This window comes from Pseudoliparis swirei, chromosome 22 (assembly GCF_029220125.1).
Source record: "Pseudoliparis swirei isolate HS2019 ecotype Mariana Trench chromosome 22, NWPU_hadal_v1, whole genome shotgun sequence".
In the NCBI taxonomy this organism is placed as follows: Eukaryota; Metazoa; Chordata; class Actinopteri; order Perciformes; family Liparidae; genus Pseudoliparis; species Pseudoliparis swirei.
In genome coordinates this window covers 19,928,058-19,945,902 of record NC_079409.1, presented here as the reverse complement: position 1 = coordinate 19,945,902, position 17,845 = coordinate 19,928,058, and the positions used below count along the sequence as shown (strand labels likewise).

Below are 17,845 nucleotides of genomic sequence, written 5' to 3'. Positions count from 1 at the left end.
CAGTCTATTCATTTGAGAGAGAGTGGCTTTACCTACTCGCTAATCACCTCAGGCTCTTCCCTGGGAGATTCAGTCATGGTAGTTTCTTTTCTTTTCTATGAAGAGCATAAGGGAGTTTAGTTGGGCTTGGCAAGTTTGCTCTGGCTTCAGTGTGAGTGATATAATAATGTGTCATTAGCTAGCCCTGTCCTGAGTGTTTGGCGGATGTCCCGACGGAGAATGGACGAGACGTGGTGAAAGATAATAATGCTTTCATGGACCTTAGGGATGAACAGACAGAAATGGTGACTCACCCTCCTTCTCTGAACTCCAAACAACGAGAGACCCAACTCCAGTATATTCAGTTTCGCACTTTGGCTGATCACTTGGCTTTCAAAAAAAGAAAGAAGAACAAGTCATTGGTTGTCAAAGTAATAATGAACTGCTGTGCAATTGCAACTATAGGGTGTTACATTACAAGAAGGTTTTAGCTGCTTTGAACAGTCGTTTTTCAAAGTGCAAATGGCACAATGAGTGTACAATAAAATATACTGAAGATGGTAGTTTGCTAGCTAAGGAAAAACAGTTTATGTAAATATTATATTGCATTTAATCATATGGCATTGTCTCTGAGGATCCTGTGAAGCTCTTGGATCGGCTGGCTCTAAATCCACTGCAATCGCTTTCCGTCATTTGAGTTTAATTTAAAACGACAGAGTCCGACATCCAACCCAGCACGCCCCGCTGAGTCGTGGTACTTTTCTACAGTTTCTGTTCGCTGAAGATGTTCTCTGGCTTAAATGCCTTCACGGATAATAAAGAGCTTATATTTTTGTATTGCCAAAGCCATTGCAACCTATTAAAACCGATAGCTTTGAAGACAACCGCCTACCCCTGGACCTACAGATCACAATAAACCCTTCTGAGAAACAGACGGATGATCTGTTTGAATTTCTCACACAACTCTGCGCCATCTCTCCATCCAAGCTGCTGCTCTGTGACTTCAACATCCACGTCCACTCATCAGAACTCCTGGACATCTTTGACCACTTCAAACGTCACCCAACATGTCGACTTTCCCAATCATAAAAAAGGACACGCACTTGACCTCGTCTGCACCTCTGGCATTACCATCAGCCATTGAACCAGTATCGACCTCAACATCTCTGACCACCTGGCTATCACCTTGGGTATAGACATCCCCCCCCCCCCCATGTTGAGCAGAGTTGCACCATAACATTCTGGAACATCAAGTCCATCAACCCCCCCCCTCGTTCTCCTCTACCTTGGCTGCCACCCTCTCTGCCTCCCCCACGGCCCTGGTCAATTACTATGATGCACTCCTGTCTTGACATCTTCGCCCCCATAAAATCCAAACTGGTCTTCACCCATTCCGCCGCCTGGTACACTGACCAACTTCACCACCTCAAAGTGCAGGGCTGTCAACCTGAACGTCTTGCAAAGAAAACTGGACTCACTGTTTTTCTTGATGCCTTCGAACTGCACCAACGGCAATATAGAGATTCCCTCAACACCGCTCGCTCCTCTCACTGCTCCTCCATTATCCAATCTGGCTCCAACAACCCCATAATGCTTTTATCCACCATCAACAAACTCCTCAAGCCCATTGACACAATCTCCACCTCCTTCACCACAACAAAATAATTGCACTACACAACCAGCTGGCTGCCCCCTCCTCCTCTACTACCACCCCCCAGCCCTCAACATGATCCTCCCTTACGTCCAATCCACTCACTCACATCCTTCAATTCAATCACGGAAACTGACCTCTCCTCCATACCCCCTTCCGTCTTCCTTAGTCAAGGCCTGCATGCCCTCATTCTCCCCTCTCATCACAAAGATCAACTCCACACTGTCTTCTGGTCTCATACCACCACACTCCAGCTCGCTGATGTCACCCCCATGCTGAAAAAAAACTGGTGTTGTCCCTGACAACCCCAACAACTACCAGCCCATCTCCAACTTCCCCTTCCTGTCCAAAGTCCTTGAGAGAGCTGTGGCATCACAACTCAAGTCCCACCTCCAATCTCCATAAACTAGACGATTGCCTAGAAAGAGAGGCAGTGTGTGGGGTGGGGGTCCTGGTGAGGTGAGTCGGAGTTCAATCCTGATGGAAAGAAAAAAACTCCCGCTCTCTCTTCTGTTCTGCAGCGTGACTACGGAGGCGCCTGCCTGACCGCAGCAGCTGAAACAGTCTGTTGTTGGGGTGGATCCTCCCATGATCCATCCTGCGGCTCTGTCTGCACCTCCCTGTGTACAAGTCCTGCAGGGTGGGAGTGTAGTTCCAATAGTGCTTAGCCAACGCACACTACTCTGCAAGCCTTTCCTGTCCTGAGCGGAGCAGTTGCCAAACCAGGTCAGGTCTCTACTCTACAGCTAGAACTGAAGGATCCTCTGGAAACCTTTAAAATTTCTCAGCTGCCCTGAGGTGTAGAGGCGCTGCCTTGCCTTTCTCACCAGATCCTCCGTGTGTGGACCCTTAGGTATTTACTCTCACCCTCTCTCCACAGTAGTCCCGTTAATCCAGTGTGAGTCGTCCTCTGTTGTTGTACCTTCCTAACAGCTCCTTAGTTTGGTGACATTCATGATGGGCTGTTGTCCCGGCACCAGCCAGTGGCCTTCTCGCCCGTGGAGATCAGGCCCCACACCACCATGTCATCAATGTCATTGATTGGGTGATTGAGCTGAACACACCCACACACACACATGTGTGTACAGTAGGGGGAGGGAGGCGCAACCCTGGGGATCCTGTGTTCTGGGTGAGGGAGAGGGATTGGAGGTGTCCCACACCTGACCACCTGGCCTGGCGGGTCGGGAGTCAGGATCCAAGCACACAGGAGGATCACACAGGGGGGTGTTCAGAACCCTTCCGATCCGGCTTCCGTTCAAAACGGTGCAGAAACCGCCCTACTGAAAATCACAAACGGCATACTTCGCTCTGCTGACTCTGGCTTCCTCACCATCCTCATCCTCCTTGACCTCAGTGCCGCCTTCGACTTTATCAACCACTCCACCCTCCTCTCACGTCTCCAGTTCTCCCTTGGCGTAACTCGCACAGCCCTTTCCTGGTTCACCTATCTCTCAGACCGACATCAATTCATTGCCTTAAACAACTGTAAATCCTCCACCTCCCCAGTCACCCACGGTGTCCCCCAAGGTTCTGTGCTTGGTCCCCTACTCTTCATCATTTACATCCTTCCCCTTGGACAAATCATCCGTCGCCATGGTCTTGACTTTCGCTGCTACGCTGACGACACCTGACTCTACCATCACCTCAGTCACCCACTCCACTCTCACCACCTGTCTCACTGATGTAAAATTATGGATGCAACTGAATTTTATCAAACTCTACTGCAATAAATCTGAAATACTCATCGGACCTAACTCCCTCACTTGCTCAGCCCAGACCTTCCCTCTCGGCATTGATGGCTACATAGTCACCCCCTTCCAAAAATCCTCAAACTTCAGTATGTTCAGAACTCTGCCGCTCACCTCCACCCGCCGCTATAAACACATCACCCCGGTCCTACGCAGCCTTCACTGGATCGCAGTCCAATTCAGGATGGACAAAGCCCTAAACCACCTGGCTCCTCCCTACCTTTCAGACCTCCTCCCCCTCCAAGCCCCAACCCGTTGCCTCAGGCCCGCCAGTACAAACACTCTCTGAAGACCATCAGGACCAAGTGCCGGACCTGGGGTGACGGGGCCTTCTCAGCTGCTGCACCCCCCACTCTGGAATGCCCTGCCCATCCACATCCGTCATGCTCCCACCCTATCATCATTCAAGCAAGCCCTCAAAATCCGTCTCTTCAAACTCGCCTTCACCCTGAACCCTACCCTTGCCGACATGACTCATTCCACATAGCTTCTCCAGTTTATTTCTTCTTCTTTTTACCCAAAATGTTCTGTTTGTTTTGTTTGCTCCTCGTCTTTTTATTTAGTTCTGTTTGTCTATGCCTAATGGAAAGCGTCTTTGAGTGTTAAGAAAGGCGCAATACAAATTTTTAAGTATTATTATTATTTTTATTATATAATGGGGTCTGCTGCTGCTGCTCAATCCATCAGTTGCCAGTAGCCTAAAGCTCCATTCACTCAGCCTTTTCTTACTTGTATGTCACTCCAATGTGTTCTGAATGAAGACTGAGAATCGACCTGCACTAGTACCCCGATGGAGGCTCATCACACTACAGAATATATACATTTTTCTCTTCAGTTTCCATCAGAAATGTCCACTATTACATGTATACCCTAGACTAATACCCAGGGGCCAGTTAAACAGTCCCATAACTCATTAAGTCAAGCCTGCACCCAAGCAAAATCACAGGAATGTGTTGATCTTGATCTGATAAGACGAACCCTTGAAATATGTATTGTTGCGTGGACCTGCCATACATTCAAATGAAGATGATGTTCAGATTAGCTCCAGGCCCACTCTATTCAAGCACACTCCTGTTCAACCTAAACATTCCCAAGTGTTTTTGCCTCCACACTGAACTCACCTGTTCCTTTTCGTTAGAGCATGCCATACATATTTAAATTATCTTTTGAACAGGACTGCACTGTTTTAGTGAGTTCATGTGAAAGGAATCTGACCCTTTTTAGTTAATTTAATATCCTCTTCTCAGAATCATGACCAAAGGGAACCTATGACATCGTCGCCACGTTGTTGCCTGCTGGAGGCTACGTGAGCTCAAACGCAGAACATGTTTGAAAGCGCGAGGCTCACTGAAGGGTGACGCTACAGTACGTCTCAAAGGAACCTTTCTTGACACAGACACTCTAGCTTTTAAAAACAACTTTTAATAAGACGACTGACTTTGACTGCACCTCATAGACCCCCGGGCCATTGTCAGCACATGAAATGATTGGAGAACATTGGAAAAGTCAAACTTTTGGCTTTAATTTCATTGGTACAGTGTCCGTTGGAGAAAATCACCCTTTGGTTGGACTGAAGTCCACAAGGTAGGAGGAAATGGAGCTATGAAGATAAAGGCCTGGTTGAGAGAGATCGTTGTTATATTCCTTCAGAATTTCATGATATTAAACCCTAAAGAAAAATACAAATTAGGTTTGGCATGTTTTCCGCAATAGCATTAATCACCCCTCAAGTGGCTTTTATTCCCGCGCTGAATTTAAATGGCTCGCATACGACACAAGGCTTCTCTGTAATGCCATTTTATTGCCTCACTTTTATTGGATTGCTTTTTAGTAGGGCTGTCAGCGTTAACGCGTTAATCTATGCGATTAATTTGTCCGCGATTAACGCACTAAAATATTTTAGCGCAATTAACGCAACTTTGTTTACTTCCGGTGTGCGTTGAAGTTGTTGCACTCCTCTGAGTGTCAAGCCGCGGCAGTCCGCCTCCTTCCTCCCGTCTGCTCCTCGATATTCACAGAGAAACAGAGGGCGACGTGTTGGTGACGCGGGGCGGAAGGTGCAGGTTACTTTTTTGTTGTTGCGCCGCCCCGATGCGCGCGCAGACACGCCGGCATGGAGCTCTGCGGAGCGCGAGACGGAGAGCCGAGAAGAGTGACCGACACGTCGAGACAGAATGACATGCTGCTGTAGAGACGACCAACAACAGACGTTTAGTTTAATAAAAGAACAAAGACGTCTTGAAGAAAAGAACCTTACATTACTTCTGCTGTAATCTGGCGCTATAGAGAACATTACAGGGGGGCGGGGCCTCACCCTGATAGAATGGTGGGGGAAACACTGGGATGTGTCGCATGCAAAAGACTTTAAATGGTGAATTTACATTGTTTTGTAAAATCGAGAACATGCCCCCAGCCTCCAGAGGGTTAACATTACATATTTGAATGTCAGTCAGTTTACCAAGGCCACTGGTTCTGCTGCTGTTCAATGTTAAAGATGACAGAACCAATGGTGTCTCAAATACACCTTTTCTTACTAATCTGATGTTTCACTGAAGAAACAATTTATCATCCACGATATTAAATACCTCGCTGGCACTTTATAGGTAGGAGCCTCTTTGAAAACACAGCTCTGTGTGAAGTTTGGTCTTTAAAAAAGAATACAATTAAACAAGTGTCTAAAATGCACGCTGTCTGAAGGGATTACTCGTTCATTTAGAAGATAAGAAGAAGAAAAAAATTTAATCGCGATTAATGAATTTCAAAATGTGCGATTAATTAGTTAATTTTTTTTAATCGATTGACAGCCCTACTTTTTAGTAAGACGCTTCTATCGAGAAACTTAAAACGGCACCGCGGTGAATATGGTATAGCTGTGTTACTCTGTTAATGTAAGTCTCCACAAAAAAAAGCCAGTATTCAAATGATTTGAATAAAAGATGGTAAAGCTAAAGAAGACCAGCAAGAAGAAGAAAAAACGTGAGGGATGAAATAACTTGTAGAGTTTAAGTCCGTCTCTAAAACCTCAGCACGCAAGGGATTCACTTATTAGTTTTATTTCATGAAACAAATGTAACAAAATATGATTTATTTTTAAAATTCAGTATATTTTATATAACCCAATATCCTTAAATCTTCCTCTGAGGGCTTTAAAATCTATATATAAATAAGTGATACCGGCAGGAAAACAGAGTGAACCGAGTTAATAATACATTAATAGATGCATATATACAGCAAATGAAAAGTCCAACATCGCACCAGCGGGTGCCCGGGGGGAAAGAAATTTAGTATAATCTAGAATAATTTATGAAGATAGGAAAAGATATATTAGTGTGCATTGGAATGGCACACCAATATATCTTATCTTCACTCTCAGAAGTGACGAGTGTCGTGTGATCTTCATTTAGAGAGGTACAAAAAAAGAAAATAGTAGGCTTCAGACTGGTCTCGGTTGAAGTCGGGCTGTTTGGATGCGCTGACGTTCTGAGCCGGTATAGGAAGGGTCACTTCCTGTAGCCCCAAACCTGTGGCTGTTTCTGACCAGCTGTGATTTGTTGCGTGACAAGAGACACGGCAACTCAAGCCCCCGCTGCAGAAGTATTTTTTTTAAAGCGCCTTGGCACTGCCAGGTTGACATATTTTGATTCTGACATTTAAGTATAATACGTATAATGATGCACTTCCCCAAAAGATAAACACCGATTTTGAGTGGAATCTGAGTTGTCTGGCCGTCCTCTGTCCAGCTGTGGTGGCCGGCAGTCGGACTCCTGTACTTTCCTCCCACTTCACAGTGGATGCATTTAGAGGAGATTACAGATGTGACCCAGACAACAGGACACACCAGGGAGGTGCCGTCTGACTCGTCGTCTGTAGACGGGCAGATGATGTCGGTCATCTCGACGGACAAGGATCCTCTTATTGGCAATTATCGTCAATAAACTGCAACAACGTAGCTTGTTTTATTTTGGGCTAGTGGGAGGAGCAACGTTGACCACGTCAAAAATACCTTGCTCATCCGCTGCATGTCAAAACCGGGATAGTTAATCCCTGTTATAATTGCTTTGCCCGGAGGCCACTTGTGCAATATGACAGGAGGCCAGGACCTCGTTTCTCCTTTTTTCTTAAGTGGCTTATTCACTTAACGTATTAACTTAATTTAAAAGGCACACGGTTTGACACAAGGTCGATATGACGGATAAACGGAACAGCGGTTGTTGTCGGTTGCTGTCGGAGAGAATCCCAAAGGAAGGAGGGAACGGAGCAATGAAGAGGAAAAGGAGGGTTGGTTGAACTACTCGTCTCCTTCAGGGTGCATTCTGTAAAGCTGACTGTAAAGTTCCCAGAGTGCCAGAGTCCATCGGAACCGACCCGATGACGCCGGTGAGGGCTTCTGTTCACACGCTTTGAGCATGTCAAATTATCTATTTGAATTCAGTTCATTTTATTTAATTTAGTCCAATATCACAAATTATGAATTTTCCTCAGAGGGCTTTACAATCTCTTCCCATACGACATTCCTGACCTTTGACCTCACATCGGATCAGAAACAACTCTCCCAGAAAATAGAAAAAAACCCTTTCAGGGGGGAAAAAGTGAGGATCCCTCTCCAGGAAGGACGGAAGAATAGAAGTCATGTGTTGGCTAACTACAGACCGATCTCTAACCTCCCCTTCCTCTCCAAGATCCTTGAGAAAGTGGTCGCAAATCAGTTGTGCGACTTTCTACATCATAATAGTTTATTTGAGAAATTTCAATCAGGATTTAGAAAACACCACAGCACCGAGACAGCACTGGTGAAAATTACAAATGACCTCTTAATGGCAGCAGATAAAGGACTCCTCTCTGTCCTGGTCTTGTTAGACCTTAGTGCTGCATTCGACACCATTGACCATGACATCCTGTTACAGAGACTGGAGCAGTCGATTGGCATTTCAGGCACAGCACTAATTTGGTTTAAATCCTATTTATCAGATCGATCTCAGTTTGTATTTGTAAACGATGACGCCTCGATAACCACCAACGTTAAGCACGGAGTTCCACAAGGTTCTGTGCTTGGACCAATTTTATTTACCTTATACATGCAATATTGGGCAATATTATCAGGAAACACTCCATAAACTTTCATTGTTATGCAGATGATACTCAACTATATTTATCGATAAAACCAGAGGAGAGCAACCAACTCTGTAAAATTCAAGCATGTCTTAAAGACATAAAAACATGGATGACCTGCAACTTCTTGATGTTAAACTCAGACAAAACCGAAGTAATTTTAATCGGCCCTGAGCACCTCAGAGATCAATTATCTGGTGATGTGGATTCTATAGATGGCATTGCCCTGGCATCCAACACCACTGTAAAGAATCTTGGCGTTATCTTTGATCGGGACTTGTCCTTTAACTCCCACGTAAAGCAAATCTCAAGGACTGCATTCTTTCATCTACGTAATATTTCAAAAATCAGGCACATCTTGTCTCACAAAGATGCAGAGAAATTGGGTCACGTTCGTTACTTGAGACTGGATTACTGCAACTCCTTATTATCAGGCTGCTCTAATAAATCTCTTAGGTCCCTCCAGTTGATCCAGAATGCTGCAGCTCGTGTTCTCACTAAAACTAAGAAAAGAGATCACATCACTCCTGCACTAGCTGCTCTGCACTGGCTCCCAGTAAAATCAAGAATCACTTTTAAAATCCTTCTCTTAACCTACAAAGCCTTGATTGGTGATGCACCATCATATCTTAAGGAGCTTGTAGTACCATATTGCCCCACTAGAGAGCTACGCTCACTAAATGCGGGACTACTTGTAGTTCCTAGAATCTTAAAAAGTAGAATGGGAGCCAGAGCCTTTAGTTATCAAGCTCCTCTTTTATGGAACCAGCTTCCAATTTCAGTCCGGGAGGCAGACACAGTCACCTCGTTTAAGAGTAGACTTAAGACCTTCCTCTTTGACAGAGCTTATAGTTAGGGCTGAATCAGATTTGCCCTGGTCCAGCCCCTTGATATGCTGCTATAGGCTTATAGCTGCCGGGGGACGTTTTAGGATGCACTGAGTACCTATCTCCTCTTTTTCTCTCCTTAAGGATGAATTTTCATCTCTCAATCACACCTTACTAACTCTGCTTTCTCCCGGAGTCCTTTTGACTTCACGTCTCATGGGGTCATCGGACCCTATGAGACGGCATAGATCCTATCTGCCTGATGGATCGTCTGGGTCGTGGAATTCCTGCTCATGACTACGCCACTGTCCTGTTCAGACTCCGCCCACTGTTGAGACTCCGCCCACTCATCCCCACCGCCATCTGCCTGATGGATCGTGGAGGTCTCCATCGTGGAATATGCCTACTATGAACTATTCATACACTCTGTCATATTCATTGAATGTATTTTAACTCTAAATCTGTCCTTCTGTACACATTACATCTATTGTTCTGTCCATCCTGGAGAGGGATCCTCCTCTGTTGCTCTCCTCCAGGTTTCTTCCCTTTTTCCCCCCTGAAGGGTTATTTGGGAGTTTTTCCTGGTCCGATGTGAGGTTTTGGGGCAGGGATGTCTATGTGTACAGATTGTAAAGCACTCCGAGACAAATTTGTAATTTGTGAAATTGGGCTATACAAATAAACTGAATTGAATTGAATGTGACCAGGACGAAGCATTACAGACGTGATTTTAACTCTATGATGGTTGGTTGCTTCATATATCACCAATGTTCTACTCCAGATCTATTGAATGCATTGTCATACGATGTGGCATAAGTCATGGCTCCCAGATGATGAATACTTTATCCTTTGCTTCTCGTCTTGCGGTCCCATGAGTTTGACATTCGTGGTTTTGAGTGATTTTTTTTTCCATCAACAATTTTAATAACTGTGCGCCACTGAGCAACTTTCATAGACAAGAAACCCCCCACCTGTATGAATGTAACCTTCATTCGGCCTCATGGAGCCACCAGCATGGCTCTGGACTCTTAGCCTGGTTCCCGTTTCATGAAGTCATTGATTCCTGAATCCAGACCTGATCATTGTGGATCTGGGAATCCGTTGAATTCAATCATCGAACTCGAGACCAGGCGGGAAAGTTCTTACAGGACCATGTCGACTCCCTCCCTCTCTCTCTTTCTCTTTCCCTCTCTCCCTCTCTCTTTCTCTCTCTACCTCCCTCTCTCCCACCCTCTATTTATTTATCTCTCGCTCCCTCCCCCTTTCTCTCTCCTTCCCTCTCTCTCTTTCCTCTCTCCTCTCCCTCTTTCAATCTCCCTTTCTTTCTCTTTCCCTCTCTCTCTCTCTTTTACTCTCTCTCCCTCCCTCCCTCTTTCTCTCTCTCCCTCCCCATCCCTTTCTCCCTCTTCTTTCTTTCTCTCTTTCCCTCCCTCCATATCTCCCTCCCTCCCTCTCTCTCTCTCGCTCCCTATCTCTTTCTCTATCCTTCCCTCTCTCCCTTCCTCTCTCTTTCCTCTCTCTTTTTCTCTCCCTCTTTCAATCTCCCTTTCTTTCTCTTCCCTCTCTCTCTCTTTTGCTCTCTCTCCCTCCCTCTTTCTCTCTCTCCCTCCCCATCCCTTTCTCTCTTCTTTCTTTCTCTCTCCCTTTCTCTCTTTCCCTCCCTCCGTCTCTCTCCCTCCCTCCATATCTCCCTCTCTCTCTCTATTTTGCTCTCTCTCCCTCCCTCCCTCTCTCTCTCTCTCGCTCCCAATCTCTTTCTCTCTCTATCCCTCTCTCTCTCTTCTTTCTTTCTCTCTCCCTTTCTCTCTCTCCCTCCCTCCATATCTCTCTTTCCCTCTCTCTCTCTCTTTTGCTTTCTTTCTCTCTATCCCTTTCTCTATCCCTCCCTCTCTTCTTTCATTCTCTCTCCCTTTCTCTCTTTCCCTCCCTCCGTCTCTCTCTCCTTCCCTCCATATCTCTCTCTCTCTCTCTCTCTCCCTCTCTCTCTCTCTTGATTTGTTGTATTTTTACAGACTGGAAACCAAAAGCTCCCCGTCAAGTTTGACATGCCCCTGGATTCTGCCGGGTGTTGCGTAAGACATGAAACGCGCAGTGTGACCCATGCGTTTCCCGCGACGCCAAACGGAGTCCATGGCAGCGTTTCTGCTGGGTTTGTAATGTGGGATTTCACGAGCGGCCGAGTGTGCGTGTGTGTGTGTGTGTGTGTGTGATGCCGTCGGTGTCGCAGCAAACGAGACCGACCGGCGAAGAAAGAGCCGCGTAACGTCCTCTGAGTCGCCTCCGATGCTTTCGGTCTGGTTGCAGGTCAGTTTCCTCTGAGAGGGTACTTCAGCTCAAGTGCGTCCATTTAACTCATTAGGGGGTTTGTCCCAGTTTGAGTGGTTCGGCTGCGTCTCCACGGGGAGAGGTCAAAGGTCAATAGAGAGACACGAGTCGTGGCTTGTTTTTGCCGGAGCGCTGGTCTGCTCCGAGGAGCCCGAATGAACCCTTCTGACTTGAAGCATACAAGTCAGATACGGCAATACAAAATAATTTGATAAGTTCTGAAGTAACTATTGCATTTGTTTTCTCCCAATCAATATCTCTTATACCTTCTTTTTCTTTCTTTTTTTTTTTACTGATAGTGGTTGGATATGACGGCAGTCGACCAGTGATGGGAGTATTTGTCCTCATCTGTTTGTTTCCTCCCTGCAGGAGCAGTGCTTCCTGAACCTGGAGGCTCCCATCAGCCGGGTCTGTGGGTACGACACCCCCTTCCCCCACATCTTTGAGCCCTTCTACATCCCAGACAAGTGGAAGTGCTTTGATGCGATTAAGAAGATGATCAACTACTGAACCTTGTCGGGTAGGAAAGATCTGACAACCTCCTTTTGAAGAGAGGAATTAAGTAATTTTCCAACACTTAATGTATATTAGGGCCTGTCAACCATAACCATATCATCTGCATTACATATTACAGTAATGTAGTTATGAAGAGATGGAAACAATTAATGACCTGCCATGAGCAATAACCATCATTACAGAGAAAATTAAATTGCATTTCATATCTTTTTTCCGACACACTCTTTTACTTACCTAGCTGTCTAATGTAATATATGCTAGACATATATATATATAACCGCGTGGGGTTTTATTTGAGATGCACATTTGCACTTCATCATAGAGCTGAAAAAGATTACAGGAGCAATTTGCGTAGAAGCTACAACAACAATGAAAACTGTTGCTTCAAAACTTATTAATTCTACATATTGGAATCATGTGGGGCAACGTTCTGTTTCTCCTGCCGGTAATAATATACAGAAGTATAAAGAAAGAAACGCAAATCAATCATTGTTTCTGTATAAATGTGTCAACCCGGTGCTTTAGAAAATAGAATGGCCATTTCCAATGTTTTTGACTTTATAGACTAAGTGAATTTGTATTTTTGTATGTGTATTTTTATTTAAAAAAATTATAAATGTATATAGATTTTTATTTTTATATCGAGTTTTATAAATATATATAGATTTTTAATATATATATATATTATTTTTATATATATTTGTTTTAAATGTATTATATATATATATATATATATATAAATTGTTGGTTGTAAGCCTAAGCCTTGCGATTATGGATTCAGAAGCACATCAATAATTTTGAGCGTTTATACAAAACAGGCCTCGTCTGACTCTTCTAGCGCCAACAACCCTTTTAGTTCAGATGCCCGCTGGCACAGCAGGAGAGACCAACTGGCACCCAACGTCAAGCCTCAGCAGGCTGAAGCATCTGCTTCTGGTGTATTTACACCTGTGGTTAGAGCCGCTGACCTGTAATCAGACCACCAACGACTGACTGTTGTGTTCACAGGGCCGACATGTCATGGATAGGCCCAATTTAATAGCATAACCACATGGTGCTCTCTGGCACTGGAGATATGTTATGGTATAATAAGATGGAAGGAGGCTTGAATCAAATATTTAATTAAATCTCATCCTCCCTGCATCTCCATCCAGCTCTCCTTCTCCCTCCTCGTCCACTGTGGACTGCCAAGTTGTTCCCTTCCACTTACTGAACCTCTCTCCTCCTCCAGAGCCAACCTCTGGCGTCCCTGAACTCCACGCTCTCGCTCCTCTTCTTCATTTATCAAATCGGCGGAGAGCAGCCAGGAAAAGACACGTCGTTGACCATCCAATCAAGAAGCAGTATCCAGATGGGCTCCATGTCCCGCAGTGTCTTCCAGCGCAAAGACTGTTACGGCGCCTCTGATCCGCTCTCCATGGCCCACCCGACGGCGTGCACATCATTTGACTTCCTGTTTAATAAGTGTTGGATGCGGTGGGGGGAAAAGAACTGTCAGCGTGTTTGATTGACTTTATTGCATTTGCCTTTCTGTGCTGTTACATTTTTTTAATCCAATGTGTCTAGCTCTACTCTAATCTGTGTTTAGTTTGCCCTTCACTAACCCATATTGTATTAATATAGTTGATCTCTGGTTTTTAAGGAAAATAAAGTAATCCGATTTGGTAAAAACATTTAGGTTTGTTGATTTGCGTCACTTCAGATTTTAAAGTGACCTTTCCTTCACTGGTCACTGTGGCTAAAAAAACATGACAGAATCAGTCGTCACATTTAATGAAGTCTGGGAATTTAACAAGGCCTGCTTTTATTTTACAACTCGTTGAACATATTTTTTGCATTATAGTTAAGATGTTTAGGCAAAACAGACGCAACACTTCAGAGTTATAGTAGCGCTTTGATTTAAAATGGTGTAAATCAACTGTTGCATCATGGCCACTGTGCACACTTTTGTTCTGCTGTAACGTTTTAATACTTTTCCATATTTCATATCAGTGAGAAAAGTGTCTTCCCTGAAAGGTCCTGCTCATCGCTTACCATCTAAAAGTTTGGTGTGGAATCAAATCGTCGGATCATGATTATTGTTGGACCTTCGTGTCCTTCTAACGCGCGTTTGAGAAGTCGTGAGTCATTGCTAAACTATTATCTTATCGACGACGACGGCAAGAAATGATACTGCTCTGCCATTCAGAGTTTGTGTCATGAGTGAAATCATGCCGACCTCAATCCTAAAGGACTCTTGCTCCTGGGCGAGTCCGTACGGCTGGACAATCACTTGTGTACAAAGGAGGTTTCAACTCATTCCGGATACATTTTTCAATTCAGTTTATTTTGTAAAGCCCAATATTACAAATTTGCTACAATCTGTACACATAGACGTCCCTGGTCCACAAGTTGGCTCATCCCCAAACGGGGCTGAGTTTTTTTGGGGAGCATGAGAAGTGTTCAGTGAACCTCATCCAGGCCCGTTAAGAAGCATGTCGTCAGAAGTTTAGGCCAGGGTCATCGTGGTTTACCCTCTTAGCTCCACGAATGCCCACAACAAAGTTCAACCAAAGTATATTGTGTGTACAAAATGTCCATAATCCTTAAGGCCTAAAAGAGACGCAACAACAACAAAAGTTTCATTTCCAGAAGAGACGTTTGAATCGTGCTTAACCCTTGTGTTGCCTTCGGGTCATTTTGACCCGAATCAATATTATACCCTCCCCCCGCCTTTGGGTCATTTTGACCCGATTCAATGTTTCACCCTCCTGTTACCTTTATATTTACTAACATATTTTACCCTTTGGGTTCAATTTGACGCCAGCAATTAAAACCTCCAGAAAATTATTAGAATTAATATTGTTTTCCAAGTTTAAGTGTGAGGCACTTTAAGTTTGTTTGTTGACTACCGAAAGAACACCGACATTAAACATTGAATGGGGTCAAATTAATCCTAATGCGGGGGGAGGGTGTAATATTGATTCGGGTCAAAATGACCCGAAGGCAACACAAGGGTTAAGCAGAATTATTTGTATATTTATTTTTCTTGGTTTACATGCCTGCCTGCCAGGCTGGCTGGATTATTGAAGGTAGGTAGCTGCCTGCTACTGGATGAAGTTGATGAAAGTGAACTATAAAAGCTAAAAGCACTCCATACATGTGACGGAGAGCGATGCATCAGCAGGGCCGTGGCAGGAGGCTTCAGACCCAGCCAGGTCCGATGGACCCGATGCCACAAAGACTCCGGGGAGGAAGTCGAGTTAGTAATGTGTGATGGAGAGAGAGAAGAGGAGAGAGGTGCTCAGTGTATCCTGAAGCGTCCCCCAGCAGCCTATCAGCCAATAGCAGCATCTCTAGGGGCTGGACCAGGTGAACCTGAATCAGGCATAACTATAAGTAACAATTCCACACAATTTTAAGTGCTGAACTCAGCCCATCAGTTGGGTTTTAGGGGAAAGGTGAGAGTGACTTCAAAGTGTGACGCGAAGATTTAACGGAGCTTTTGAAGGGCGGTGGAGTCCAGTGCAAACATCCCGACGGGACGACTCCATTTCCAATCTGGACTCCAGAGAGAGTCCCGTGCTTTGGCCTCGTCTTACGCAGCCATCGGGCCACGTTTTGGCTATTTCTTGTGTGTTATTTGGAAAATATCTTTCGATCATAGAGATCAAGATGTGTGCCGCAGTGCGCTTTACTTTTTTTTAATGGAGCAACTGCTTTCAATATGTCCTACTGTAAACAATTTGTGAATGTGATGGGACCCGCAGTATAACAAAACCCCAAAAAAACTGCATCACTCATGTTTCATTGGGTATCCAAACAAAATAAAACCAGTTGGCAACAGGAATGTTGATTTGTGACTTGTAAAAATAAATACATCTGGAATGGTTGTGATAGAACTGAGTTGTTGAATTTTATGGTAACAATGAGCAGACCTTCTCCTGGACGTACACGGCCTATCAGAGTCTGAACTTTCAAAGGGAGACATTTGCAATTGTCTTCTTGGCTCCCAGCTGGAATGTGGCTCTCCCCAATGCTCATCATCGCTCATCACGTACGCTGGACTCCCTCCCGCCTTATCGGCACCTTTGGGGAGTTCGGAGCAACCATCGGCAGTCGCAGGCGGAAGAGAGCAAAGACGAGATGGTTAACCCGATATGTGCTAAATCTGTCCTTCTGTACACATTACATCTATTGCACCTGTCCATCCTGGAGAGGGATCCTCCTCTGTTGCTCTCCTGAAGGTTTCTTCCCTTTTTTTTCCCCCTGAAGGGTTATTTGGGAGTTTTTCCTGGTCCGATGTGAGGTTTTGGGACAGGGATGTCTGTGTACAGACTGTAAAGCACTCCGAGACAAATTTGTAATTTGTGAAATTGGGCTATACAAATAAACTGAATTGAATTGAATATGTAAAAAAACAAAAAAACAATTCCACTAATTAGCTGGTGTCTCTGTTAAATCCTTGTAAAGTTTCATATAGGATTCTCAGCACTCTGGTGAAAATGCAAAGATAAAGTCCCGTCTGTCATTTTGGTCTGGGTGAAAGTAGTGCTCTAAACCGCGGCGGTGAGGCGGCCCCTCTTTTGGGCGGGGTGGCGAAGATGACCTCTGCTTGGTGAGACGGCCATAATAGCATCTGTGTTCTGACAGCGTGTCATTACACACTATATTTACATGAAACGCACAGACCAGCGGCGTTGGGTCACAGACAGGGGATGAAGATGCTCTGGTGCGTGTCAAGACCGGACAACCAGAGATTACTGAAGATTATAGAACCGCTGGGCCTGTAATGTGGCCGCTTTGATGGTCGTCGGGGTACGTTTATAATTTATATCGTCGTTGCTGTAGGTTTGTAGTCATTTAACATCCATCTGATGTTTTATTTTGATAGTTAATTATAATAATAGGCACAGCATGGGATAGTTGGTCCGGTGGTTTAAGTGGAACATTATGAAGAGGGTGAAACAAATGACGTGTGGTGGATTGAACAAATACGAGGTCATTTTAGTTCAGCATTACTGAGGGTTGTTTGCCGTTCCTGAAAAACATTTCTGATTAATTTGCACTGAACAAATCGTTCCTTCCGGGGCAAACATTTTAAGTCTCTCTGAAGCAACAAAGATTATATCCCGTTGAATATACATGTCTTGCGCCTGCTGCTCTTACATGACGTGTGTTTTCCTTTTAAGCAACAGACTCTCCAGTGTTTGCCGACTCGAATCACAAGGGACGGATGGAGAACACCGGCTGCTTCGGTCCCGTTTACCCAAATCTTCATTACCCCATCAAACATTTACCTGCCAGCGGTGTGCTTTACCCTGAGGTCACACACACACACACACACACGTTCACACACATAAAGTATGCGTTCTACAGTAGTTCACTGATGCCATAAGATTGAAAGCGCTCGCTGTTGGGTCCGCTGTCTCTTTAAGCCCAAACACAGAACGCACACAACACAAAACACATGGAGGCTACATCTGCCTGTCTGGCTATTAGATCTTTCCCCTCACACAGAAACTTGCTGGATGTTATTAAATTATGTCCTTTCTAAATTATCATTCCATTTTTTGGACACGCACAAAAAAAAAGAAAAGAACAAACATCCGTGAGCTGGTTCTCATTGTGAGTGTCGGGCCAGACAAATGGTTGCTACGGTAAGACACAAAAACACTCTCGGTCCAACGGAGGTCATTTTACCGTGTACC

General features: G+C 44.7%; 1 protein-coding gene across 1 annotated transcript in view; it reads left to right on the top strand.

The window, feature by feature from the left end:
• The window catches only part of bckdhb (branched chain keto acid dehydrogenase E1 subunit beta), a 57,282-nt gene extending 43,454 nt beyond the window's left edge, over positions 1–13,828 (top strand). The window contains exons 10-11 of the mRNA XM_056443514.1: positions 12,009–12,159; positions 13,387–13,828. Of these exons, the coding sequence (XP_056299489.1) occupies positions 12,009–12,149 (141 nt within the window). The 3' untranslated portion in view covers positions 12,150–12,159; positions 13,387–13,828. The remainder of the gene's footprint in view (positions 1–12,008; positions 12,160–13,386) is intronic.
• Positions 13,829–17,845: the final 4,017 nt, after the last annotated feature.